General features: G+C 54.5%; 12 protein-coding genes across 12 annotated transcripts; 5 read left to right on the plus strand and 7 right to left on the minus strand.

Moving 5' to 3' along the window:
• The first annotated feature begins 439 nt into the window (after positions 1-439).
• Positions 440-3403, plus strand: CDEST_04381 (Putative FAD-binding domain, FAD/NAD(P)-binding domain superfamily). The gene is made up of 5 exons (XM_062920540.1): positions 440-773; positions 893-1164; positions 1243-1613; positions 1739-2427; positions 2490-3403. The coding sequence occupies exons 1-5, from the start codon at positions 478-480 to the stop codon at positions 3199-3201; spliced, it is 2340 nt and encodes a 779-aa protein (XP_062776591.1). The 5' UTR covers positions 440-477; the 3' UTR covers positions 3202-3403.
• A 1-nt stretch (position 3404) lies between these two features.
• On the minus strand, positions 3405-5743 carry CDEST_04382 (uncharacterized protein; the record flags this gene model as incomplete). The annotated part of the gene is made up of 2 exons (XM_062920541.1): positions 3405-4535; positions 4626-5743. 2 exons carry the CDS (start codon positions 5741-5743, stop codon positions 3476-3478), a joined length of 2178 nt encoding a protein of 725 aa, XP_062776592.1. The 3' UTR covers positions 3405-3475.
• Positions 5744-6310: 567 nt separating this feature from the next.
• Positions 6311-8311, plus strand: CDEST_04383 (Putative major facilitator superfamily, MFS transporter superfamily). The gene is made up of 4 exons (XM_062920542.1): positions 6311-6631; positions 6720-7572; positions 7639-7777; positions 7843-8311. Exons 1-4 carry the CDS (start codon positions 6479-6481, stop codon positions 8219-8221), a joined length of 1524 nt encoding a protein of 507 aa, XP_062776593.1. The 5' UTR covers positions 6311-6478; the 3' UTR covers positions 8222-8311.
• A 590-nt stretch (positions 8312-8901) lies between these two features.
• On the minus strand, positions 8902-9190 carry CDEST_04384 (uncharacterized protein). The gene has a single exon (XM_062920543.1). It carries the CDS (start codon positions 9170-9172, stop codon positions 8969-8971), a length of 204 nt encoding a protein of 67 aa, XP_062776594.1. The 5' UTR covers positions 9173-9190; the 3' UTR covers positions 8902-8968.
• Positions 9191-10336: 1146 nt separating this feature from the next.
• On the plus strand, positions 10337-11525 carry CDEST_04385 (Putative RTA-like protein). The gene is made up of 2 exons (XM_062920544.1): positions 10337-10472; positions 10544-11525. The coding sequence occupies exons 1-2, from the start codon at positions 10457-10459 to the stop codon at positions 11419-11421; spliced, it is 894 nt and encodes a 297-aa protein (XP_062776595.1). The 5' UTR covers positions 10337-10456; the 3' UTR covers positions 11422-11525.
• CDEST_04386 (uncharacterized protein) lies at positions 11523-12779 on the minus strand. The gene is made up of 2 exons (XM_062920545.1): positions 12622-12779; positions 11523-12560 (listed from the first exon to the last, which is right to left on the minus strand). The coding sequence occupies exon 2, from the start codon at positions 12489-12491 to the stop codon at positions 11529-11531; it is 963 nt and encodes a 320-aa protein (XP_062776596.1). The 5' UTR covers positions 12492-12560; positions 12622-12779; the 3' UTR covers positions 11523-11528.
• Positions 12780-12969: 190 nt separating this feature from the next.
• Positions 12970-14508, minus strand: CDEST_04387 (Putative inorganic pyrophosphatase; the record flags this gene model as incomplete). The annotated part of the gene is made up of 7 exons (XM_062920546.1): positions 12970-13501; positions 13555-13616; positions 13672-13738; positions 13795-13855; positions 13906-14089; positions 14160-14319; positions 14383-14508. 7 exons carry the CDS (start codon positions 14506-14508, stop codon positions 13145-13147), a joined length of 1017 nt encoding a protein of 338 aa, XP_062776597.1. The 3' UTR covers positions 12970-13144.
• Positions 14509-15583: 1075 nt separating this feature from the next.
• On the plus strand, positions 15584-16161 carry CDEST_04388 (uncharacterized protein; the record flags this gene model as incomplete). The annotated part of the gene is made up of 2 exons (XM_062920547.1): positions 15584-15812; positions 15881-16161. 2 exons carry the CDS (start codon positions 15584-15586, stop codon positions 16159-16161), a joined length of 510 nt encoding a protein of 169 aa, XP_062776598.1.
• Positions 16162-16800: 639 nt separating this feature from the next.
• CDEST_04389 (Putative alpha/beta hydrolase-3, lipase, GDXG serine active) lies at positions 16801-18038 on the plus strand. Its single transcript, XM_062920548.1, has one exon. It carries the CDS (start codon positions 16940-16942, stop codon positions 17948-17950), a length of 1011 nt encoding a protein of 336 aa, XP_062776599.1. The 5' UTR covers positions 16801-16939; the 3' UTR covers positions 17951-18038.
• Position 18039: 1 nt separating this feature from the next.
• CDEST_04390 (Putative Methyltransferase domain-containing protein) lies at positions 18040-19229 on the minus strand (the record flags this gene model as incomplete). Its single annotated transcript, XM_062920549.1, has 5 exons — positions 18040-18110; positions 18166-18408; positions 18462-18804; positions 18871-18975; positions 19038-19229. The coding sequence occupies 5 exons, from the start codon at positions 19227-19229 to the stop codon at positions 18064-18066; spliced, it is 930 nt and encodes a 309-aa protein (XP_062776600.1). The 3' UTR covers positions 18040-18063.
• A 439-nt stretch (positions 19230-19668) lies between these two features.
• CDEST_04391 (Putative major facilitator, sugar transporter, major facilitator superfamily) lies at positions 19669-21334 on the minus strand (the record flags this gene model as incomplete). Its single annotated transcript, XM_062920550.1, has 3 exons — positions 19669-20005; positions 20057-20764; positions 20823-21334. The coding sequence occupies 3 exons, from the start codon at positions 21332-21334 to the stop codon at positions 19669-19671; spliced, it is 1557 nt and encodes a 518-aa protein (XP_062776601.1).
• Positions 21335-22478: 1144 nt separating this feature from the next.
• CDEST_04392 (Putative glycoside hydrolase superfamily) lies at positions 22479-23827 on the minus strand. Its single transcript, XM_062920551.1, has 2 exons — positions 22935-23827; positions 22479-22829 (listed from the first exon to the last, which is right to left on the minus strand). The coding sequence occupies exons 1-2, from the start codon at positions 23677-23679 to the stop codon at positions 22633-22635; spliced, it is 942 nt and encodes a 313-aa protein (XP_062776602.1). The 5' UTR covers positions 23680-23827; the 3' UTR covers positions 22479-22632.
• Between the last annotated feature and the right edge of the window lie 1879 nt (positions 23828-25706).

Below are 25706 nucleotides of genomic sequence, written 5' to 3' on the forward strand. Positions count from 1 at the left end.
CTGGTTTACAAGCGATCGACAGAGCAGAGAAACCACTGGTGTTGGTCGCGCACAGCCTCGGGTTTTGGGGATGGTGGGCACCTCGGGAACCATTACCAAGATGGGACGAGCTGCAAATTGCCGTGTCCGAGGCACCGCAGGCCAACGTCACACACAACAAGAGGGCAGACCCGCCGTTTGTGAACGGAATGCACTTGCCGCGCCGTCTCACGCAGGCCGCCCATGTTCGGTCGGGAGCCAACAAGGGCCCGAATGACGGACAAACGCCATCCAAGTTGATGTCCACCAGTGCGGCAGTGCCAAGCGCCCCCCCCCTGAGCAGCCTTCGAGAAACCGAATGTATAACGGTAACATGCAAAAAGGATGAGAGACATCCCGGCTTTAAATACCCAGGCTTCGGCCCTCGAGATGCTGTCCCTTTCGGCTCTCTTGGGACCAACCTAAACAGCAACAAACCACACTTTTCGAGATTCAAAGATGGGTTTCAAAGTCATCATCGTCGGCGGCAGCGTCGCCGGCCTGTCGCTCGCCAACATGCTCGAGCAGCTTAACATCGACTACACCCTCCTGGAGGCGTACCCCGAGATCGCGCCCCAGGTCGGCGCCAGCATCGGCCTGCTGCCCAACGGCTTCCGGATCCTCGACCAGCTCGGATGCTACGAGCCGATCCTGGACATTGCCGGGGACTTTCACCTGAAGTCCTCCTTTCGTCAATCAGACGGCAAGGCCATCGGCCCACCCAGCAGCGCCGCTACTCACCACTTGGAACGTCGGTACGTGGCTAGGGTCTTTCGAGGAGGGGTTGTTGTTGTTGTTGTTGTTGTTGTTGTTGTTCAGGAAGCCTTCGGGATGGACAAAACGCCAGAAGGCGACATGGCTGACTGGCGATCAGGACCGGGTACGCTTCCATTTTCATCGACAGACAGATGCTCCTTCAAGTCCTTTACGACAACTTGAAGCAAAAGGACAGGGTAGTTCCGGAGAAGAGGGTGAACAGCATCGAGCTTATCGACGGGGGCGTGCTTGTCCACACAAAAGACGGCTCCGTTTACGAGGGAGACATCGTCGTCGGAGCGGACGGCATCCACAGCACCGTGAGACAGGAAATGTGGCGGATCGGTCACCAGCAAAGCCCTGGTTACTTTCCCCAAGACGAACACTCCAGTAAGTTGCTTAGCCAGACATGCTGCGACGGGTGACGGATGTGTTTTTCTTGTCTGCTCACTTACACCGTCCTTCCAGGAGTACCCGTCGCCACACGTTGCATTTTCGGCATCTCCAAGCGCCCTTCCAACCTGCCGGCCGGCACCCAGCAGATGGTCCACAACATGGGCTGGAGCTACCTCATTGTCGGCGCGCCCGGCAACCGGACCTACTGGTTCCTATTCGAAGGGGTTGGCGAGACCAAGTACGGCAAGGACATCCCGCGGTACACCAAGGAGGACACGGAGACGCTGGCTATGGCGCACCTGAAGGACCTGATCTACGACAACGTGACGTTTGGGGACATTTACAAGAACCGCATCATGGCCACGCTGGTGCCGCTCGAGGAGTACGTCTTTGAGAAGTGGCACTACAAGCGGATCGTCTGCATCGGGGATGCCAGTCACAAGGTTGGTTAACCACCATGATCATGAAGCAACACGCCGTCACGAGCTCCCGGGCATGGAGACGTGTTATTTTTGTTGTTTCTTTTTTGCTGCGGGAATTCATGCTGACAACGACGGGTGCCATACAGATCGACCCCATCTCGGGCCAGGGAGGCAACGGCGCCATCGAGGCCGCCGCGATCCTCACCAACGCCCTGAGCGACATGCTGGAAAGGAACCCCAAGAGCCAGTCCGCCGCAGTCGTCGAGGAGGCGTTAGCCCAGGTCCACGCCAATCGCCACGCCCGGGCCAAGGACCTCGTCGCCAGCGGCCACCAGCTCCAGCAGATCCTCACCGGCCGTTCGCCCGTATCCAAGCCGGTCATCAAGTACGTGATCCCGCTCATGAAGGAGGACGGGTTCCTCAGCACGGCGGTGCCCATCTGCAAGGCGAGCCACCACGTCCACCGCCTGCCGATGCCCAACAGGCCGCGCCTCGTGCCCTTTGACGACGAGCTCCCCGCGCGGCCCCTCAACAACAAGACGGCCTCCAAGGTCGTCACGCTGTTGGCATTTGGGTCCCTGGCGGCGCTTCTCGCCAGGTCCGGGGGCCTCGCTCATCTCTCCACGCTCCTAGACGGCTTCCGATCGCAGGCCAGACTGGCATCTGCTGGAGTTTCGGGCGTGAGCCTGGCCCAGGGGTTCTCCGGCCTGCCCAGCATTGTGTCTGCGGGCAGCTTGATCCAGGACGTGCAGTTCCGCTCGAATCTGTTCTCCGCCCTCGCCATCTGGCTCGCGGAGGGCCATCGGGTCGGCAACAGGCTCTCTGTCCTCCTTTGGTAAGTAATACCTGGTCACACACCCCTCTGTCGTCGACTCGCCAGTTCTGACTTGCTCCCAGGCCATCCCTTTCCGGCGCTGCCTTCACGGCCTTTGGCGCCAACGCCATCATGCCCCTTCTCGGCCTCGGCCTGGTCCTTCGAGGCTCCAACGCCCTGGACGGGCGTCACGTCCCCGTCGACTCCGCCAAGTCGATCCTGCCCTCCGTCATCGCCGGCTACGCGATCCCCACGATCCTCGCCGCCCTACCGGTCCGGGACCCGCAGCTCCGGCAGGCTGTCACCCTTGTGGCGTCCACGGCGCCCATCTACTGCGCCGCCCTAGTGAACGGCATCTCGTCCGTCTTCCAAAGGGTCCGCGACGTGATTCGGCCCCCCAAGCCCGCGGCTGAGAAGGGCGAAGTTAAGCTGACCGAGCAGGAGGACTTCGTCGCCATGTACCAGAAGAAGGACGTGGCCCCTCTCAAACTCACCTACGCGTTCGCGGCGGGGGTCTGCGCCACCGTCCACGTCGTCAGCACCATCTACGCGTGGTCCGGCTCCAGTGCCGCATCCAGCCCGGTGGCCGGAGGCAACGTGTTGTTCGGCCTGGCCGCGGTTGCGCAGACGCTGTACCTGGCCTGGACCTTGCGCTACGAGGGCTTTGTCACGACGAAGCAGGCGATCCTGGGAGGCCTGGGATCCGTCGCCAGCAGCCTTCTCGTTGGGCCCGGCGCAGCCCTATCGGGCTTCTTCTACTGGCGCGAACACGTCATGTCCAGCCTGGGCAACTAAACAATCCACTTTGTAATAGCATATCGACCTTGCAACTGTTTTCTTTTGTATACTTATGGGCATTTGGCGATCATCGTATTGATTTTAGCGCAGAATTAGACTGTAGAACCACATGTTGGATTGGATGGTTTGACTCTCTAAAAAAAAAAATAGTGTGGGTTACATAGAACCAAATTGACGAGGCTCTAGATCTTTTGGAAGTCAAGAAGCGCGAGACAGAATCGTCGTTGCGCTGGGGTCTGCAACCTCCGAAAGCTGCGTGTTGAACGTGACATCAAAAGTCAAAGTGACTACCGGCACCCGCCAACAAGAACTCCAAAGCCGACGGGAGCGGCAGCATGTCCATCCCATCCGCGTCACCGAGGCCCAATTCGTCTCCCAAGAAGTCCGTGCCGTAGAACTGGCCAGCCTGGGACTCGTCGCCGTTGAGGATCCCCGTGTACTGGTGCCCCTCCTGGCTCCTCGGAAACCCCTGGACCTGCGCGGCGGGCGCCATGTACGTCGGCCCGGAGCTGAGAGGCCGACTCGTGTGCTCGGCCGAGGACAACGAGCCGGTCAGGTTCCCATTTTCGTATCGGGGCAGGTCTGGGGGCATCGAAACCCTGGCGTTGGCGTTTTGGCGAGCGGCATGGTCCATACCAGTGCCGACATCGCCAACTGGTTCGTTCAGGCGATTTGCCTGAGAGTGACCGCGGCCCCGCAAACGCCGCGGCTCAAATAGATTCAGAATGCTCTGTGCATATAGCCACTGGCTCTTCAGCGAGTGTAGTGTCTGGATCATGGATTCGCAGTGTCGTCTGGACTTGGCCGCCACGATCGGGTTGCCCGCGTGCATCTGCGTCGATGCGTGGACTAGGGACGTGAAGAGCACATGGATGCTGGGCAGCCACAGGCCGAAGAGCATGTCCCTCTTGCGGAGGGACTCGAAGATAGAGCTGATGGTGGCTGCAGCGTCGGAGCAGATGCTTAGGTCGGTGCCCGCGTCGGCAGGGGAGCGAGACTGGTCCGGGACCGGGCGGGGCGACGGCCGGTGGAGCAGGATGAGAAAGTTGTTGTAGGTGAGGTGGAATGTCGACTGCCAGATGTCCGGCTCGCCCTGGGACAACTGAAGCCTCTCCGGCAGATTCGTGACCAGCTCGGCGAGGGCGGTGTCGGCTTCTCTGGTGGCTTTGGCGCGGTCGTCCGCTGAAGACCGCAGGGCGACGCGCTTCCTCATCGCCTTGGCGAATATGATGCATAAGCGAGTGTGTTGAACGATGAACGTGGCTTCTGCCTCGGGTGTATCTTCCAGATGGTGTTCTTCGATCATTGGCACATCGGATTCGTCCAAGTGGCTGCGGGTTCCTAGGTTACCAAACCTGCATGGAAGGGGGGGGGGTACGGTATGGGGGCACGAGAAGGTAACTTGGCAACAACAAACTCACATTGCTTGGGGTCGACCGTGGGCCATAGAAACCAGCACGTCGAATTGATAGAGCGTCCACCACAACCTCATCCACAGGCGTTTGTCCATGATGTTCAGACTGGACGGCGTAACGTCCCGGTGCATGCCCATCCCAAAGGCCGTCCGGGCGGCGCTCCCCACCCAGTGCCACGAATTGGAAACAACGTCTTCGAGATCATCGCACTGCCATGTAAGCAGGAGAGCAGCTTGCAAGTACGTTTCACGGTGCTGCTCAAAGCGACAGTCGAACAGGGCCTTCGCCCGCTTGAAGAAGACCGGCTTCAGCGCTTTCAGGTCTTCGCGTTGAGGAGAGAGGACATGTGCCCCGACGAGCAGGATAGAGTTCAGTAGGAGAAGAGACAGCGGCCTGGGCCGTACTGTGTCCGAACTGATCTCGACATTGTTGTACTTCTTCATGAAGTAGTCCTCGTCGACGATGGGGAAGCCTCGGTTCACGTGAACGAAGTAGGCCTGAACAAGGTCATCCGCCAAGGCCTTGGTGGGTAGTTCGAGGGCCTCCGGGGGCACCGATGACATTCTTGGGGCCAGAGGGTGGCTTCCGAAATGCAACACATTCTGGTCTGGTCGGTGAGACCGCTGGCGCACGAGGTAGTTGAGGTTGGAGAACTCGGTGCCAATGAAGTAGAGGCGGCCGCTGGGCAGGATCTCCTGAACTCCCGTCTCTTCTCCGTCGAGAAAGTCGGCCAGGTTCCGCGTTGCCAGCTCAGTGGCGTAGTGAGTCTGGGCCGCGAAGTCTGTTGTTGCTGCGTTTGCTCGAGGACCCGGCTCCCCGGCGACGGTTATCCACGGGCTGGCTGAATTCGAGGCCGTGGGCGTCGTAGTCGTAGGCCGAGAGTCGGATGTTGTCCGGGGCTGCAGCGGGACATGGGAGGAGCTCTGAGACACCCTGGCCGAAGATGATCTAGTCTTCTTCTTCTCAAAGATCCGACAGTCGGATACGTCGTTTGCCTGGCATTTGGAGCATGGCGTGCCTCTTATCAGGATGTCGCAACGGACCTTCCTCTGATGACAAGTTACGCAGGCTCTCCCATCTGCAGAAACACAAGCAAGAGAAAGTCGGTCAGAAAGGCCCCTCATCAATCATGCAAAGAAGACGGCATAGCACGGACGGCCGAGCATCGGAGGGGGCGCCATACTGGTTCTCCCTTTCCTCGACGTCAGGTCCGCCGTCGTTGACGCCCTAGTGCGCCCTACTACTGACATGTCTATGGTCTGATAAGGAGTTACCTGCGAACACTTTCCGAGAGGGCCGCTTGCTGGGTCGACCACGGGTAGTTTCGACGGGGAGATCGATGGGGATGATGGCTGTGGATGTGGTGCAAAGAGTGTAAGTCGGAAGTTGGAGGTGGACCGTAAAAACCGAAAGACATGGTGTTCGGAAGTTGTGCTGGCAAAAACCTGTGCGATATCGGCAAGACTAGCCAATCAAACGGCAGAGCATATTGAGCCCCCGCTTACATAAGGAGATATCTTCCCCTCGGAACTTTTGCAATTTCCTTTAGTTGCTGTAGGCTCTGTGCCCTCGGTCAAACCAACCAATAGAAGAAAGAGAACTATGATGAGTTGGCCCTGCAAATGGTGCGAAACATCGAACGCAGAAGAGAATGGAACCAAATACGTAAGATGCTTGAGTATTATCTAGAGAAAATTTCTGACATGTGGCCCGGTGGGATCATAGATAGATACGGTGGTCTGGACATATAACAGGTGGTCCTAGTTGAAAGCGGCGCTTCGATTGATTGAGCTTCATCTTCTCCTTCAGAACCCTCGTTTAATACTCGTTCACGATTACACTTGAGGGCAGTGAACAAAATGGAGAAGCCTTTCGATGGAGATATGGACGGAACCGGAGTCCCTATCAACAATGACACAGTGACGGACATGGAGAGGAGCGGCCACACATCAGAGGCTTCGTCTTACATTGAGTCGACAGAGGACTTGGTGGATGCCACGAAGCTTTCGCCGGTATGTCATTCTCGTTGAAAACCAATCGACGTGCTGGACGAGTTACAGCTTGGGCTCTCTATATCCATGCTGAATTCCAAGTGCCTAGATGCGCAAGCTACACATTGTAGTCGCCGGTTTTACATGCACTTTCAACGGCAACCTCGGTTCATCGATGCCTTCGGGCGCCCTTGACGCCATCAGCGAGCAGTTCGACGTATCCAACCGCATCCACCTCATCCTGCTCAACTCGCTATTCATGTGCGGCTACGTCCTCGGCCCCTTGCTGTTCGGCCCCTTGAGCGAGTACATTGGCAGACGACCGGTGCTGATCGGGACCTACCTGGGCTATTTCGTCTTCATGCTCGCCTGTTCCGGAGCACCGAACTACCCAGCCTTGCTTGTGTTCCGTCTGCTTTCTGGGATCAACGCAGCCGCCCCAACGACCGTCATCGGCGGCCTCTACGCCGACATCCTCGACGACCCAGCCGTCAGGGGAAACGCGATGGCCGTATACATGACCGTCACCACGGTGGGTCCCCTCATTGGGCCAATCGTGTCTGGCTTCTCGTCGCCAGTATCCTGGCGCTGGCCCTTCTGGATTGCCGGCATTATCGCCGCCTGCGGCCTACCCCTCGTCCTCACGCTGCCCGAGACGTACGCCCCCGTTCTTCACAACAAGGCTGCGAAGAGGCAGATGAAGAGGAAAAAAGGCGCGGAGGGCAAGCAACAGCAGCAGCAGCAGCAGCAGCAGCAGCAACTCGAGCTGAAGCCTTTCGAAGTCCGCAAAATCTTCCTGCGGCCCATGAGGCTCCTGTTCACTGAACCGATTCTCCTGTTCACTTCTGCGTACCTCACGCTCGCCTACGCTGTCTTCTACCTTCTGTTCCAAGCGTACCCGGTCATCTTCCAAGGGTTCTACGGCCTGTCCCCGGGAATGTCCGGGCTTGCATTCCTGCCAGGTAAGAAGTCGGAACCACGTTGCCTTGTGATGAGTGAGAACTTCGTGCTGACATCGTCCCCGTCAGTCGTTGTCGGAGTCGGCCTATCTCTCGTCACCTTCTGTACATGGACCTGGTACCATGATCGCGAAACCAAGGCCGGCGCGAAGTGGACTCAGAACCCCATCTACCGCAGGCTGCCTCTTGCATGCATGGCCGCTCCCCTGTAAGTATTCGTCGGTCCGAAGATGAGAGATAAAACATAATCTTTGCTAAAATTTGTCGTGCTAGAATGGTAATCGCCCTTTTCTGGCTCGGATGGACTGTATGGCCGTCGACATCTCCAGTGGTCCCCATGCTGAGTGGAATTCTCTTCGGATGGGGGTTCAACCTGCTCTTCATGGGCATGATTAACTACTTGACGGACGTTTTCCGGCAGTACTCTGCGTCAGCGCACGCGGCCGCTAGTATGACGCGCTCCATCGGTGCCATCCTGCTGCCCCTTGCTGCGAACAGCATGTACGCCGACTTGGGAGTTCACTGGGCGCCTTCGCTGCTGGGGTTCATCGCCTTGGCGATGGGCACGATTCCGTTCATTTTCATCCGGTTCGGGGATCGCCTCGCGAGAAGTAGCAAGACGGCGCGAGAGGCTTTCGCTATTAAGGACTGAATTGACGAGACGAACAACCCAGCTTAATGAAAGATAGACGATAGACGATAGACTTGATGCCCTTGATAACTACGCTTCAGTGCTCGCACGAATAGAATTGTTCATAGAATAACTTGCAAGCTGAATATCAGTGCTATGCGATGGCGGCAGACATGCCTCCTAACTGTGAGACAACTTTGTTGACAGCCCGATGACACAGCTGAGAAGTCCCAATACCGAAGACAGATGTGTACATTTCGGCTCACTCATGGACTGTTTTTGCTGCTGCATCTAAATGCTTGTACTTGATTCCCTCACGATGAGGGAAAACAGCACTCCTGAGAATGCATGAAGATCGATTACACTGTCCTCCGCTATTTTCGGACAACATCGATATCTTCTTGTGGGTGACTGGAGGAAGGCAGTAAATCCCAAATGGGAAAGCGGCCAACGGCACCGAAGTAGAGATCAAATGGGAGGAGATGTTGGCAAATAGCCTGTTAGGATCATTACTTGGGCTGCAGCCGACCCAATCTGTAGTCCAGTACTCGACAGGGGTCACAACACCAACTCTATCGACCATGGCCAGGCCAACTCATATTGAAAGCTTTTGGGATGAGCACGACGAATGCTCACAAGGAAAAGAAAAGCGAGCAATTTCGGATGAGGGACTGCGCTCGCGTTCCTCGGATAATTGTTCTGTGTGGGAAAATAAACCTGACCTCATCTACCGAGCTGGGTTTCTAAGTTTTAACGCTGAGTAACGCCCTAAAAGCTGAGAGCTGCCGTGAAGCAACGTCTGCTCAATGGGAAAAGCAGTCGAAACATCTTGAAAAATAGAGAAATACGCTTGCTGTAAGTGTTTTGTTTGACACAGGCAAGGCCAGGTGGCAGCGGCGAGACAGAACAGCATTTGCTGCAAGGAGCGAGAGAACTGAAAACAATAAGCCCACACATTGGGGACGGAACCATCGAATAGATTTGGTTGTTTCCCCCAGAAAAAACACAACACAGACCGTGTTGAAGAAGTTCCAAATTACACCTGCTTTATTGACATCGTCAAAAAGGCGAGTAGAGATGGCTAATCAGCGGCATCGAGACCGCGCCATGGATCGATGCTCCGTGGGAAGGACGGCAACTGGTCCCACAAAAACCCCGGACCTCGGACTTCTTGGCATTGCCGAGGTGCGAGGTCGAGGCCGGAGGACAGTACGGAAGAGGAAAGTAGTTCGGCGGACGTCTCGTGAAAAAGAAACTAAAAAAAGTACAGACCGCGTCGACAGGAGCTCAAAGATGTCGTCATGATTACGACTACCCCTATACCTAGAATTGCAGTACGGTCTTTCTTTCAGCGTTTCGGGCATCTATCTGGACGTTGCTTGGCCTGCTTGTTGTCGATAACCCGATCTTAGCGAGGGCACCAATCAACTTTGCGGGGAGGAGGCCCATCCAATAAGGGTCTTGCCGTTGGCAAACCGTCGGCCGAGAAAGGCCATGTCGAAAGATTCAGCCGCATAACTCGTACCCTAGCCGGCTGGAAAGTCTCAGTACGTTTCCCAAAAGGGCATGGCTTTCTGCTGCCGCCATGTCCAAAAAAAGCGTGTGGCTTGAAGATGGCACGGAGACACGTGGGATGATGAATCATAGACTCCAGCCCAGAACGCCCAGCTGGGGAGTCCAAGCATAGGTGTTTCCTGATGTCGACGGAGACAGCTTCATGATCCGAGTCTTTGGGATATGCGAGTGAATAACTATGAACATAGAACATAAGGCCGGCTGAACAAGTCAAAGATAGAGGTCAGACTTGGTTCTGGGGAGTTCAGTCTCTGCGATCGTTAGACGCGCACGTTAAATTAACACATGTGAAGGGCAGGGCCTTTGGATGGACCTGGGCCCACCCACACGCATAGTCAAAAGGGATGAACAGCCACGAGGAACTAGTGTAGCTTGCCAAACCCGTTCCGAACCTCTGTTTCGATCTGCGGTTTGGTATCCGCCTTGGTCAGATCGTTCTAACATGGCCGTATCTGGGCTTGCAAGAACCACCCCCTAGTCTCTACTCTCTGCTCCAGGTCCAGCAACCAAGTCCACCCCTTATTATAAGCGACCAGCATGCCATGCCGTACGAGCACAAAAAAAAAAAAAACCGCCAATGTACAGAATCTTCGTCTTTCTACTCAACCGGTGATAATAATCTCACCAAGGCGTTGCCCCCTATACCGCTGTTAGGCGAGAGTAAACAAGACAAAAGTTAAGATGAGTGAACAAAGAGGTAAAGCAAAAACACCCGTCCAGCTCGTCTGGAAACACCGTGCCAGGCACATAATAACGTCTCGGTGACAGCCGGCGGCGGCTATGTCGACCCGAACTTCCCTAATCCCGGCGGCAAATGGGACACGCCCATCATCATCTACGGCTACACGCCGTCCTTCGCGCTCGCCGTCCTCGCCGACGTGTTTTTTTTCCTCCTCCTCGTCGTCCAAACGTGGCAGGTCGTCCGCCACCGCAGCTGGTACTTCGTCACCGTGCCCGTCGGCCTTCTCTTCGAGATCGTCGGCTACGTCGCGCGCTCCCTCTCGGCCCGCGCAAACCCGTACAACCTCATCTACTTCATCCTCAACTACTTCTTCATCGTCACGGCGCCCGTCTTCCTCGCCGCGGGCGTCTACACCGTCCTCTCGGCCCTCATCCACCGCCTAGGGCGCGGGTTCTCGCCGCTGCCGCCCAAGGTCGTGCTCTGGTTCTTCATCACCTCGGACGTCATCGCGACCATCACGCAGATCTCGGGCGCCGCGCTGATCGGCGTCAAGCAGTCGCGCCGCGAGGACCCGACGACGGCGAACAACATCCTGCTCGCCGGGCTGGCGTACCAGGTGTTCTCAATCGGGTGCTTCGTCATCACGACGTCGGTGTTCCTGTTCAGGGCCAGGCACGCCATCAAGGAACACAGACTGACGGCTTTTGTTGCGGCGTTCGCGGCGGCCACGTTGCTCATCTACCTGCGCACTTGCTTCCGTCTCGCCGAGACCGCGGAGGGCCTCGGAGGGGAGCTATACTCGAACGAGGTCTACTTCGGCGTGCTCGAATTTGCGCCCGTGGTGCTGGCCGTCATTCTGCTGTCTGTCTGGCACCCTGGCAGATGCGTCGCCAGGAAGGTCTCCGGGGACGTTGGTGATGTTGAGAAGAGTAAGGTCCGCAGCAACGAGTCAGTTCAGAAGTAGACACTTGGGGTTCATGCAGGTAGCTAGTCGTATTCCTATCATCAAATAATCGGCCGTATACGCCCCGTCCTAGCCCATTCGCCAAAATACCAGCCCTCTCCAGGGGTTCATTCAAGTCCCATGTTCGATGAGCCGGTGTTCCGAGTGTCGATAGCCGCCCAAAGTTGCTCCTCCATCTCGGTTCCCTTCTGCGCAGTGATCCGCCCAAAAACGCCGAAGCCAGGCATGACCTTGGGTCCCGACTCGAGGAAGCGTTGACGAGCTTCCAGGGTCCACTCCGTCAGTTTTCGCAGGTCGTGGCTTTGGCAAAGCCGTCTCTCCATGGCACGCCGAGCCCTTAAGGTAGGGCTGTACGGAAGGTTGCTGATGGCTCTCTCCATCTCCCGGGCCATAGTCACAAACATGTTGGGGACATCGTCCAAGGCCTTGCACATGGGATAGTTGTCCATGACTTTGCCCATGGTCTCGAAAATGAGCAGGAGGAAGCCCTCGAGCCACTCCTTGGCAGCGTCCCGTCCGCCTTCCTCCGTGAGTCTCTCGATCCCGAACAGAACGCGCCTATGCTTCCGAAAGGAGACACTGTCGAGCTCGGTGTCATATGTGAGGCCTGGAATTCCGTGAAGGACCGCTCGCAAGGGGTGCTGTATGCAGTAGAGGACACGGGAATGGGGTGCTGAGGCAGCGGATGTGTCGTCGCCGACGAGAAGACGATCCAGCTCGACCGAGAGCTTCCAGTCGGCGACTTTGCTCTTTCGATCCTTGGCTGCACTCTTTTGGATGCCACCTCGTAGCGAATTCCGAGTTGCCGCGCGGGTGCGAGCAGACCATCTGACTTGGCGGGCGGCTTGATGCATCTTTCTCGCTTGCGTTTGCTCGTGGCGCTGAACCGGAGTAGATGTTAGGACAGAATGCGCGTCGATGAGGGTCGTGTAATTCGGTCTCTCTGGCTGAGGTGCGACGAGTTCGTGGTGTAAGCCACTCAGGTCTTGGTCGTCGATGTCGCTAAAGGGAATGTAGTCAAGTTCAATTTGCATCTGGGCGTGTGCCGACTGATCGACAGAAGAATCCATGTTGGAGTACGACACTGCCTTGATTGGGCAAGGGACCTTGAGTTTGGCGAGAGTTTTGCTCCGCAGGACCTGTCGATCGAGTCAGGATGGCTCCGGAATAGAGCTTGGCTGCGATCTAGAAAGAACTCACCAGCTTCGAATGCTCTGTACACCTGGAGACGCAGGCCTTACAGTTATTGCACCCAAAGAAACCTGGATGTGATGAGAATGATGGTATTTCGAAAGGACCCTCACCAAGCGGAGGGCAAAAGACGTTATCGAAGGCGGCGGACGTCGGCCGAGCTGTAGATTCCGAAGGTGAAGAAGCGCGAACTCAACTTCGGGGAAAAGTCAGAATTAAGCTTGCGGGTAGGGCTGCGGTAATAAGTGGGGACCGACCAGGCAGTTAGTCTCCACGCAGCAGTAAGGAAGGAGTCAGGGACTCGGGAGGGAAGGTGCGAGTCAGAGCGAGATTCGCTATATTAAATACGCTTCAAGGGTCCATGATCCATTCATGAGATGGAATCGGCTGCGTTTAAAAGGCATGTGAGGCTCATTTTATGATGCTATGAAGGTTGGTGGGACAAGTCGATACGTAAACCGTCCCAACTATTACCCAACATGAAAGTAGAAATGTCTCATTTCGTTCGGCTTCAAAAATTACCACATGGACCTCAGATCTCTTGTCTGTTGAGAGGCATCTGTTGGCCGTCGGGAACCACGATGAGGCTGTCGTTGCTGTCCAGATAATACCAGCGGTCGTACTTCTCTGGCTTCGGTGCTGCCGGCTCAACCTTGCTCTCGGCGGGAATGTTGAACCTAGCCGTGGTCGACCCCTTTTCGATGAAGCTCTTCTTGACATCCGGTCGTGATGTCTGGTTGTAGTTGATCTCATTCGAGTCCACCTGTCCGTCGATCAATTCTGCCCACGTCTTGTGGCTCTCCTCGATGACGCTCTGAATGTAAGTCACGTTCTGATACCAATCGCCGACTATGTCGATGACGCCACTTCCACGGGCTACTTTGTAATGCTACTTCTGTTCAGCTGACTTCATTGATGAGGGCGTTCTCAGGTATGACTCACAGTCCACCAGTCGCGGAAAGTCTTGATCGTTCCAGGACGGTATTTCTCCACATCCTCATACGCTACAGTAGGTCAGCATCTGTCACTATCCAAGCTGAACATTCTTCGTGTGCTCACAGTTGATGAGTGGCGCGAGTGTATCATTGACATCAATTGCGATAATCTTCCAGTCCGTTTCGTTGTCCTAGATATGGCCAGCATCAGCAACAATTTTGCCCATTTGCAAAGAGCAACACATACATCAGCCAGAGCAAGACCCCCGAGGATCTTGACTTGCTTGACTTGGCCAACGTAGCCACGGCTGGATACTTTATTAGCCATGCTAGCGGATGAGGCATAGATGGATCTTACTCTTGACCAATGTCAAATAGATCCACCGGGTCGTTGTCCCCAATGAAGCCAGTGAAGCCGTGCTTGTAGTTGGGACTCTCCCAAGTTTGAGGGATCGATCCGTAGATGAATGGATAAGACTTGTGAGGCCAAACGCTCTCGACGAACCTGGGGGCATCGTTCAACGTGTCGTGAACAACAGGATCTGAGGGGTGGTGACCAGTTAGCAATGACGAATGTGCTGCTTTTCGCCTGCCTGCCGACACTAGACTTACTCAGCGGCTCATCTCTCTTGAGCTCAATTTTACCATCTTGCCAGCGAGGCACCTCGACCACCAAGTTCACAACTTGCCTGTTGCCTTCGTTAGGCCAGACGGGGACATCATGCCAGAAGGAGATTGGGTCTCCGTCCTTTTCAAGCCATATCCTCCAATCCTAGGAGTCACAATGTGAGTAAAAGATAGGAAACGAGTAAAGCAGAACCAGTCGCTCGTTTACCTTGGTGTTTCGGGCCCCTACTTCTCTCAGGCTGAGCGCACTGTAATTGAAGCCCTGAGGACCTACGGCTGCGCACTCGCCTAAAGTTGACAGTGCCACAAATGCAACAAGACTCCTCAAAGACATTGTTATCTTAGTCACACCACAAAAGCTGTTGAGTGGGTGAAATGTGAGATTGAAGAAAACGCACCACGCAGTCGACTTATTTTGTATCTCCCCCTTGTGGCGAATACACACACGCCGTGGCCAACGTCAGGGAAAGGGAGGGGGACTTGAAAGGAACAGGGTAGATGTGGCGGGTTTGCATGGGGAATTAAGCGTGACGGGATTTGATATGGACATTGGACGAAATAGGCCGTTCTTGGAGATTTGCGCATTGCGGTTCAAGGATCCGCGGTGCCATTGTTGATGAGTTGGTGCGGGGGTTGGGTGAGCCAAGGATGCAGGGTTCACGAAATCAGACCAATGACGCGGGAATGTTACGCACGTGGAAGCTTAATGCTTGGTGTTAAGGACGGGAGAGAGTTTGGATTTCGTCATTGTGAAAATGTAGCCCAAATGGGACAATACGGGAAGAAGATTGGGGGCAGGACTCAGTAGATGTTGCCCAATTCCGTCTCGTGCGTCGTGAGCCGTGACTTGTTGCCTCTTTAGGACGTAGGATTCTGATAACCCACAAGAGAATGCCCTCTATCGTCTTTGGCATTGCTCGTCGAGTCGCGATCTCACGTCATCCCGCGCGGTAATAACCCCTGGAACTCGATGAGCCAGGACTAAGAACAACCCGCGCGCGTCGGCAAGATGGTCAAGAAACATCATTGGTAAGCTTGCAATTGCTTGTGGAGTTCAATCCTTCAAAACAACAAATATTGCGATGGCTTCGGAATTGGTCTTACAGAAAGCCCTGGAACCAGTTGATTGATTTCTAAGCTCTTGACTTGTCCTGGCTTGTCCGTCACAGAGATCGCAAAGGAAGCGGCTAGAGATGGAGGCTGGCCAGGGACACTGTCTTCTCCATACAATCGACGATGGAGTATTTCGCATCGAAGGAAACATGAGGTATAATGTATTTAAGAACGTCCAAATACGCCTATGATGTTTTCTGGGATGCACAGTTGATCCCATTCCATCCTCTTCAACGCGAAACAGCACACAAGACACCAAGTCTGACGCATCGATAAGATTTCAAAACTTCCTCATCATGTTGTTCTCCCGAGCTTTAACCTCTGCCTCTGCTGGCCTCCTTCTTTCCTTGACCGACCAGGTCATCGCCAGCCCGACAGTGACATCTCCAAAGGCCCCGAAGCTGCAACTCCTTTACCGACTTAACCTCACCCTCGGAGATGCTCTCTCATTCGGCCCTGGCCCCAAAGGAACCCGCTTGTCTTTCCCCATCACCGGCGGCGAATTCAACGGACCGAAGCTGTCTGGTAGGTGATCAACATACTTGGTTGATCTCACAGCCATGGGTAGATCGAGAGCTGACATGCAGCTGCAGGCAGAGTTTTGAACGTGGGGGCCGACTTGGGCCTGGTTGACGACAAAGGCACCTTCTTCGCGAACGCCTACTATCAATTCCAGACCGACGACGGTGCAAACATCTTGGTACACGCTGATGGTCCAGGGGTGCAGAACGGTCCTCACCCGGTGACACGCATCACTCTGGAGACGGGAAGCGAGGGCTATTACTGGTTGAACAATATTGTTGTGGTGGGAGAGTCAACCCCCGGAGACGGCTTCGTCGCCATCAACGCTTGGCAGGTCATACCCTCTGCTTGATGATAGCTTACCACCAATTGGGCAATGATCTAGAAGTGTGAGAATTGATCCCATGTCAAAAACACATTGGTATCGTTAAAGACGATAAAATTAGCTTCACTGATAGAATTCTCAATTTCAGAGGTCACTGCTGGTAGGAAAGTGGTGGTGGAGTGTTTACGTTCCCATGGCATGAGCATGACCTTGGTTTCCCTCCCGATTTATATGCTCATCACCAAGTGCATAAAATACCATGGTCACGATTGATATGCCTCATCCCTTGGAGATTGAATTTTAGGAGAAAATAAACTCGGCTTGCTTGCCAACGCCATAAATTAGGAGTGGGAAATTAGTTGCTGAGTCGTAGAGTGTTGAATCATTCAGATAGGTGATAGATTTTATTGGACGAAGACAAGTTGGGAATCGTCACTTTAATTTCACGTGAAAATCGTGAGCAAAACCCATAGACACTGACTGTCACGGACGCTTCGCTGGCTAATTCAAACTAAGGAGTAGTCAAGCGGCCAACGTTATGACGTCGAAACACTAACGATGCTTCAATGACGTCGTAGTCTTGAAAACAAACCGGCACTAACATCACCTTGGAATTCTTAGTTTGACTGCATGGACCGTTGGAGAAACACTCATAAGGTCAGGGATCCTCGATTATTATGAATATTTTGACCTTTGGTATTACGTCCTCCGAAAAAGTTTAAAGAATCATCGACAGTCTGCAATCTCCAAACCTCCCACTCTCAACTTCTTTTGAAACACGGCCCAACACACGCGTCGAAGAAAGATGGCGAGTTTGACCATTCAAGAGAGGGATGGGAGATCCATAAGGATGCGATTATTGCAAATCGCCATCAAGCCTTTCCGACCCATGCTCGTCTCGCCCAGAAAGACGCCTCCGACGGCCGATCGGTTGACTGTGCCGAAAAAGATCAAGAGGCACTACTGTGTTACCGAGAGAAAAGCCGATGGGATCTGGGTGTACAACTTGACACAAAACTCACAGAATCCAGCGCGAGACCCCTCCCCGGAGCATTGCCACCGACGAATCTTGTACTTCGCTGGCGGGAGCTGGCAGATGCCTCCGAGTAAGGCTCACTGGGCTTTCTGCGCCGAGTTGGTCCGCCGGATGGAGGGTACCAAGGTCACGATCATTTCTTGCCCTCTGGCGCCGGAGCATCCAGTCTCGACAGCCTTCCCCCACATTGAAAGGGTCTACAAACAACTCATGACGGAGTCGACAAAGGCCGGTGAGAAGGTGGTCGTTGCAGGCGATAGCTCTGGGGGGAACCTCGCATTGAGCCTCGTCGCCTGGACGCTAAAGACACAGGAAAACGAGAGTTACAACGCGCCCGTGGCTGTCTTGGCAATCTGTCCGACTACAGATCTTCGTCACGACCACCCAAAGATTCAACAGGTCGAGAAGCTGGATCCTCTTCACACACTCGAGTCCGTGAGGTCGACTGCAAAGGCTTGGTGCCCTGGGCTCCGGAAATTGAGTTCCGACGAAAAGGGGACCACAGACTGGACTTTCGATGACCCAAGAGTCTCCCCGATTCAAGCAGACCTCCGTCTCTTTGGCCGGCATAATGTTAGCGTGCATGGGGTGATTGGGTCCCGCGACATTTTGGCTCCAGAGGCCGTCGTGTTCCGGGATAAGTGTGAGAAGCATGGTTTGTCGGGAGAATGGCTGTGTTGGAATGGCCAAATGCATTGTTTCCCATTGACTTTTAGATACGGCCTCAGGGAGGGAAGGCAGGGTATGGATTGGATCATCAGCGTTCTCAGGAAGCACTGAAGCGCGAACAGGCCGACCCCTTGAAGTTGTACAGAGGCCGTCCCGTGATAGTTGTATTCCCCTTGTTTCCAGCTTTTGTACTCCCTTCTTAGCAGAATGATCTGCTTACACTACTACTTCAGACCCCTGCCAGGTTTGATGGCATAGATCTTGAAGGAACCTGCGCGGCCGTTAGTTTTTGACTCTAATCTCGTCAAGTTTAGACGGTGACTCACCAGCCCACTCGTTCAAGTCAGTGACTCCCAGCGAGGCCGCCTGCTTGTGAGCTTCCCCAGGCGTCAGGTTGCAACCGTCTTGACTGCAACAAGTAGACGAGACTCCCCCACACCCTAGCTGAGTCTTCTCCGGTGAGGGTTCCGGAACCATCTGAGCGTTGCCGGCCCCGCAACAGGACGTGCCATTCTCTGCTGCTGTGAAATAGACATTCAAATCACTGTTGCTATCCACAACCAGGGGATCTACTCCAAGATCAGCTCGGGCGCCGGCAAGAGGTGCTTGAGATTGAACCTACTGCTAAACCCTGATTCCTTGAGAAACCCGTCATACGTGGCCACCTCGCTAGCTCCCGCTACGCAGCCAACGTAGAGAGCCATATTACTCTTGATCTCCTCCGAAAATGGCTTTCGGGCCAGAATATCGCTGATGGCGACTCGGCCGCCAGGCTTGAGCACACGGTACATCTCATGGAACACACGGTGCTTCTCTGCCGCTGGGACGAGGTTGATGACGCAGTTGCTGACCATGCAGTCGGCGAACTCGTCGGGAAGTGGGAGTGACGTGATTTGGCTCTGGATAAACTCCACATTCTTGAAGCCTGCTCTCTTCGCGTTTGCGACGGCTTTTGTAATCATGCTCTGCGTGATCATGCTCAATCAGTAATGCCTTGCGTTCCGGTCTTGTCAGTCGTCGGCGTTGCTCACATTGTTCATGTCGATACCGATGGCCTTGCCAGCAGGCCCGACCCTCTTCGCCGCCATGAAGACATCGAATCCAGCCCCCGAGCCAAGATCAACCACAATTTCGCCCTACATGGCATTAGCACGCGGCATGACGAGCCGACTTTGACGCAGACACCGAGCCTCCTCACCTCTCTCAGGTTCGCAATAGCTGTTGGATTGCCGCAGCTTAGCCCAAGGTTAGCACCTTCTGGTGTACCCGCAAGCTGGTCTTCTGTGTATCCAAAAGCTTTGGCAACCGTCCTCTCGTACTCGCCGGTGCTGCTTCTGGTGACTGAGCCATATCGCTTGTGGACGTTTTCATAAATAGTGTCGGACTCCATTGCGAGCTGGGATACGAAGTTGAAGTGCTGCTGGAAGGCTCTCCGGCAACAGATGTAAGTAGTCAGTACAGAAGATGCTCTAGGATGTGATCGAAGATGTTCGCCAATAAGTACCCCCGTGTGGCCTATTTTTTATTAGTTGCTATGGCGCGGGGTTGGCCTATCACATTGAAGGAGTGACATTCGGATTGCGTTGGGTTTGAAATCATACACACCAAACGTGGGGTACTGTAGTTCAGAGACGAGCTCTGTTTCACCCTATCACATGTGTTCAACGTCCGATCGCCACCCGGAGCTTCTCATGATCATAGAGCCATTCCATGAAGACGAATCCAACCTTACTGGCTATTGGAACATCCAAGTTGAACAATGAACTTTGTTTCAGAAGCCTACTGTTTCAAATCGATAGCTAACAGCCTCAATGTACCTCTCCGATTCATCATGCGCTTTCGTGGTGAGAAATAGCACCGCTCTTCACGTCCCCATCAAACGCAGAATCCGTTACCCTTGCAGACTCGCCATCGAAGATGACGGCCATTTCCTCCAATGTGTGGCCCCGAGTCTCAGGGTAGAAGAAGTAAACAATAAAGCAACCAACGACCAGGATCGCCACGAAAACGAGATAGTACTTCCACCCAATCGCTTCCAGGGCAATTGGGTTCACGAACACGTTGAAGAAGATGCCAAAGTACGTGGCCATCTGCGTCAGGGCAGTACCTCGGGCACGAAGCTGGTACGGCCAGATTTCGGCAGGGTAAGAGACAATCAGTGGAGTGCTGGTAGCCTGTTAGTCTAGATCAAGTCTAGTGATGCATCATCAAACTTACAAAGCAATGTCGTAGAAGGCATTGTAGATATACAAAAACGGGACCACGGCTATTCCGACGGATGCTGTCTTGGTGGTGTCGAAGCTGCCAGACAGGCCCGAGATGACGATGAAGCTGGCCAGCATGCCGCCGGAGCTGATGAGGAACAGCGGCCGCCGACCGAGCCGGTCGACCGAGACGGCGGCCGAGACGGCCCAAATGAGGTTCCAGATCTGGAGACAACCGCTGATGAGAGTCTGGTCGGTGACCGAGGTGATGCCGACCGTCTCCAGCACCATGGCGAGGTAGTAGCTGACGACGTTCACGCCGCACCACTGCGCCAGCAGCCCTAGCGTCACCGAGATGAAGGCTCTGCGCCTGTTTCCGGGCGTGTTGAACATCTCCATCCAGGAGGAGCTCGCCGCCGCCGACTTATCATCTTCGATGGCCCGCTCGATCTCCGTCATCTCGAACTCGACGAGGGTCGAGTTCTCGTCCCCGCCGCCGTGGAACTTGGTCAAGATGCTGCGCGCCTTGGCGACCTGGCCCTTGGAGACCAGGAAGCGCGGGGACTCGGGGACGAAAAGAGCGGCGGGAAGGACGGCGAGCGGGATGCCGATCTGGAGCAATGACGGGATGCGCCAGGCCCACGAGGTACCGTAGTTGCGGGTTCCGAATGTGATCCAGGCAGCCAGGCTGCTTCCGACAAACCACCCAGTGTTGTAAAGCCTGTACCAAAGAGATCATCAGCAAGGGCTAGAGATGGTATCGAAGCAAGATTACCTACGCCGTCAGAATACCCCTATGTGTAGGGTAGGCCAGCTCGGTGATGAGAAGGGGCGCAAGGCCACCCCACCACGCACTCGGTTGACCGATGAAGACTCTGCCCAGGATGAAGCCAATGTGGTTTGGGGAAAATGCCTGGAGCAGGGATCCCAGCGTCAGGAAGAAGTAACCAACAAACAGACCCTTCTTTCTACCCCAGCGGTTCGCGAAGTAGGCGACGGCGGGATAGGCAAGCATGGTCGAGAGGGAATGGGCCGCGTTGATAAACCCCAGCCAAGAACCAGTGGGATGGTCCATGAAGCTGTGCCATTGTGGGAGAGCCAAGAGGCCGTTCATCATCGAGCCATCGTATCCGTTTGCGGCACAGAGGAAGGCCAGGAAGATGCAGTAGAAGTTGAGCCAGATGAGGTGTTTCTGTTTGTACCACGGGGTGTCGTTGTTGGGGAGGACAGCTGCGAGTTCCGGGCTGATGCTCTGACTCTTGCCAGAGGCGGCCTTTGGTTTCCCAAACATGGCTTCAAGCTCGGCTGATGGGGCATAAAACGACTAGGGAGAGTGATTGTACAAAGGGGGGAAAGATTGTCGATCGACAGAGATGTGATTGTAGTCTCATGTTGGTGTCTCTTTGCCGCATCCTTAAGTATTTCCTTCAACTCAACGAGCAACCTTTTTTGGCTCGGACAAGTTAACCTCGGGCAGTTACAAGCGCCCACTACGCTTGATGGACAAACCTGGGGTGACTGACTCCGGAATGGCATGGGTGGGTCTCTCTGTGGATTCCGTGGAGTGTCGGTGTATGGCAGTTTACCCCTTGTTCACGAGCATCTCGATGGAAATCTTGATTATCCCCTGACTATCCCAGTTGAAGATTTATATCAGAGTCAACGAAATACTTGGTATAATCCCACTATATGAGAGCAATTGTGTTAATTTCAACGGCATCGATGATATCTCGCTTCTTAGGCATCAGACAACATCATTGCATTGGCTGCACTGTAGTATTTGGTACTAAACTCAATTCCAAGCCCAACTTGCAGTGGGAGGGAATTTGTACTATGTATTCAGGTTGCGGCGGCTCCAGAAGGTCGGAATGGGGCCGAATCTCCAATAAACAAATGCCGACCGTCTAGACAACTTCATTGGACCATCTAGAGACTACAACACCTCCCGATATCCCAATCCGGGGAACATTCCCCAGACAGACAACGGGGTACGGGGGAGCGGAGGAGGTCTTGAGTGAACAGGCGGAGGATCAGACGGAGATGACGTCATCAACCAGGATTGTCCATTCGCTATTGGGCTATTGTTGTCGTCGGACAATTGAGAGACGATCCGCTCTACTTGCAATGTGCGTCTCGGTGCTGGTTGGGGTGGTGAGTACAGAAAGTGAAGCAAGGCGCGCCGGGGAGTCTCGGACATGTTCTTCATGCCGGCTCATGGGCCGCAACGGGTAATCCTCGGTTGCTATGGGGACAGGATCGACATTTTGGAAGCTTTGGGAGGAGGCTAGTCGGCCCGTGTCTCCCTGCTTTTTCCTTTCCTACAGATACCTGTCCAAGAACTGGTGATCTGTCGGTAGAAGCTGTTGAATAGACTAACGTGACGACGTTTGCGTGGCTGAGGACAACGCACCGAATGGAGCCACTGATCAAGTACTGCGGAGTATATTTCCATTGGCCGCAGGAGAGGTATTTAAAAAAGCGATGGATTAACATTACTATTTACGTCTTGGCATGTTTGAACATCCTTTAAATACTTGAATGCTCCATGTCCGTGATCTTGAATCTCTCCTCATCACACCCAACTCGTGCTTAACAAGTCAGGTCAAAGACCGGCCGCGAGCTGCCAGCCGGTGTCACACCAAATTCAATGTTGGTCTGTGCCGTGTTCGCATCGAGGAGGGTGTACCACCAGACGTTGCGCTGACCGAAGAGAGCGCATCCAACCTGAGACCAGTACTGGCGAGCGTTGTCGACAGAAGCGACTGCAGCGCCCGACTGAGGGCCGACTGGGAAGGATTTTGTCAACATCAGAGACCTCCAACATGTACTAGTGGGGTAAAAGACGAGGGGAGTAGGGGGAAGGGCGGGGGCCTTGTGAGAGTTGAACTTACTGTGCGGCCACCCAGTCTCAGTGATGAACACAGGCTTGCCACCTGCAACGCTCTCGGTGCTGCCGACTCCGGACCAAAAGTTTTCGGGCGCCTGCTCGATGGCGTTGGGCTTGGTGGACTCGAAGTACGGGAACGAGTTGTGGCCGAGCCAATCAACAGACGCGGCGACGCCGGCGTTCTCGCCGCGGACCCAGGCGGTCCACGTGTCGACGTGGCCGATGGGCTTCCCCTCCAGGGCGGTGCCGCGGATCCAATCCCGCAGCCATCCGATGTAGCCCTCGATCTCGGCGCCCGTGGCTCCGACTCCGGCATTGGCGGCGACGCCGTCGGGGCTGCTCCGGTACAGATCCTCGGAACCGACGGAGATGCCGACGACGCGGTCGGTGAAGGCGGTGCCGTACTGTTCCGCCGCGCGGAGGAGCGAGTTCAGCTCGTTCTCGTAGACGCCGCGGCCGGCGCTGGCCCACAAGCCGACGAGGATCGACGTGTCGGTGTCGATGGCGGCCTGGTACGCCGAGATCGGGTCGTTGACCGTGCCGCACTGGATGGACGTGTAGAGGCGTGCCGAAGTGAAGGACCCGGCGCCGGCAAGACCCTTTGCAGTCTCGAAGTAGCTCCGGAAGTCATCGTAGCCTCTGCAGGAGCCGTCTTCGTTCGTGGCGCCGTAGTTGAACCCCTGCTGGACCTGGGCCAGGGTGGTGGTGGCCAGACCGGCGGCGATGACGCTCTTGATCTTGAAATACATGATCGTCCGATTAAGCAAAGTTTAAAGTTAAGACGTGGTTGAAGAACACCTAAACGTTCCGTCTCAGAAAAAGACTTACCTCGACGTATTTAAGCAACGCAGCAAACACGAGCAGTCCATGACGGGTCAACAAAAATAGAATCGATCTCCTTTGCATGACGTCGGCAGGGTTGTTTTTTCCCCTGGTGGACCTCGTATTCTCTGCGGCCATGTCACCACCCTCCTTTTCGCCTTGCTGTCACTCTCCAGTTTTCTGTTAGGTCAACATGGCGAAAAAAAACAAAAAAACAGCCAACATGGCTAGTGATCGACATGCTCAGCCCGCCTCTCCACCTGGGCCGTCGGCCTTGGTCTTGCTTAGGGGCCCCCCCGGCACCGTCATCCACTACCCGTTTATCCGCTAATGAGGCTTCACCTGGAGATGTTCTTTTTCGTAATCGCCCGTGGTTCGTAATGGGCCCTCCACTGAGTCGCTGCCAAAGGGTTGGTAAACAACATCTGACTATGGCCCATCGTCTTGCGTATGGGGTGACATTTGAACTGTTACGTTGCACCAGGAGTCTTGAACGTCAATCTAAGACTCTCCAACGCTAAGCCACTGCCCGTTCTTTCGCCCCTTCTAGCCCTTTGGGAGATGAAGCTGAGCTCCACAAGCTGTCTCACTGGGTAAGAGCACCCTGACTGCCGGTCTCGGCTGGAACGGGCCCCTTGACGACTCGACGAGAGGACAATGACAGAGCCTGCATTGCTAACAGATTTCGTGCAGTATCACTTAAGCCTCGATGGCTGCACAACACACACGGTGATTACGAGTAAACGTCTTGATGGTCCATGAGTCTCGTGCAGTGCATCCGTCCCCTAGCAATTTGACGGCTTTCCGCACTTGCATTCTATGCACCCACAAAGGCATATCTTCCGGACAAATGTCGCAGCCACACCCACCGAACGAACTTGTCAGGTCTCTGATGTGTAAGCACCCAAGGTCTCGGGGTTTTCAACATGTGATGATGGCGCAGAAGTGGTGCCACAATTGCAGTGTGCCAATTGTGGCTTATATAGCAATTGTGGCTCATATAGGGCGTCTGAACCTAACACGACACGACAATTACTGTCTTTACTCCGTTTTCATCGTGGCTATGGACTTGATTCTATTATCTCCTCAATGGCCGGCGAGACATCATGCAACGTTCCTCCCACCGGCATTAGAATCGGGTTTACACCCCCTGATTTCTGAACCAGACGGACCGACTTGATGTTGGAAACCCCGAGGGAGGACCATTAACGCGGACTCCGTCTGGCAATTATATGATGTCCATGGTCATGACACACTGTAACAGCCAATCGAAACCACACGACTCATACGTCGTCTCATATGTCTCATAATGTTCATTTAGCTGGCATAAATAGTAGCATTTTCTAACCGCCTCTCTTCGCTATTTTATTCTAAATGAAACATCTCTCTGAAGTTATCGATTCACGCTGTATCCCGTCCGGCGACGGTAATTGCCCGGTCATGTTAAAGCATAAGGGGGGAGGGGGGCATACAGGGAAAAAAAAAGAACCGCTACTCTCGGTTGGCGCCGACGCCTCTGAGTTGTGTCCGCTGCCATGACTTCACAACACTATGAGTCTAACACGGTAAAACCTCTACAAGCAAGGCCACGGCGATTTGATTCAGAGCGTGAGGTCTGTGGTACATTGCGGAAAACAGTCTGCAGCTATTTTGACCTCTTTGACGATTACCAGGCATCCGGCTCTACAAGTGAGGTTCTGGAGACAGGTTCCATCCATCCCTGTCACTGGTTTGTCCAAGAGACTCGGTTGACTCACTGACTCATACTAGCCCCACGATGTATGTTGACTTACGTTTGCTTCTCTTCCCGGGCTCAACTGACACAAATGACTGATGCAGGAAAGCTCGTCTCGGTTATGACGGAGGTGATTGGGTTTTAATGAAGAAGGTATGAACATAAGTAGCGTCCTGTTTTCATTAAGTGCTATAGAACGTTAAATTGGATCTCTCAGCG

Source organism: Colletotrichum destructivum, chromosome 3 (assembly GCF_034447905.1).
Source record: "Colletotrichum destructivum chromosome 3, complete sequence".
In the NCBI taxonomy this organism is placed as follows: domain Eukaryota; kingdom Fungi; phylum Ascomycota; class Sordariomycetes; order Glomerellales; family Glomerellaceae; genus Colletotrichum; species Colletotrichum destructivum.

Bases quoted from the DNA above. Each gene is read 5' to 3' on its own strand.
- CDEST_04381 (XM_062920540.1), top strand. From the start codon at position 478: ATGGGTTTCAAAGTCATCATCGTCGGCGGCAGCGTCGCCGGCCTGTCG. The intron at 774-892 runs GTACGTGGCTAG...ACTGGCGATCAG, and splicing joins ACTCACCACTTGGAACGTCG to GACCGGGTACGCTTCCATTT. The intron at 2,428-2,489 runs GTAAGTAATACC...ACTTGCTCCCAG, and splicing joins AGGCTCTCTGTCCTCCTTTG to GCCATCCCTTTCCGGCGCTG.
- CDEST_04383 (XM_062920542.1), top strand. From the start codon at position 6,479: ATGGAGAAGCCTTTCGATGGAGATATGGACGGAACCGGAGTCCCTATC. The intron at 7,573-7,638 runs GTAAGAAGTCGG...CGTCCCCGTCAG, and splicing joins CGGGCTTGCATTCCTGCCAG to TCGTTGTCGGAGTCGGCCTA. The intron at 7,778-7,842 runs GTAAGTATTCGT...TTGTCGTGCTAG, and splicing joins GCATGCATGGCCGCTCCCCT to AATGGTAATCGCCCTTTTCT.
- CDEST_04384 (XM_062920543.1), bottom strand. From the start codon at position 9,172: ATGGTTCCGTCCCCAATGTGTGGGCTTATTGTTTTCAGTTCTCTCGCT.
- CDEST_04386 (XM_062920545.1), bottom strand. From the start codon at position 12,491: ATGGATTCTTCTGTCGATCAGTCGGCACACGCCCAGATGCAAATTGAA.
- CDEST_04389 (XM_062920548.1), top strand. From the start codon at position 16,940: ATGGCGAGTTTGACCATTCAAGAGAGGGATGGGAGATCCATAAGGATG.
- CDEST_04392 (XM_062920551.1), bottom strand. From the start codon at position 23,679: ATGTATTTCAAGATCAAGAGCGTCATCGCCGCCGGTCTGGCCACCACC. The intron at 22,830-22,934 runs GTAAGTTCAACT...AATCCTTCCCAG, and splicing joins TGAGACTGGGTGGCCGCACA to TCGGCCCTCAGTCGGGCGCT.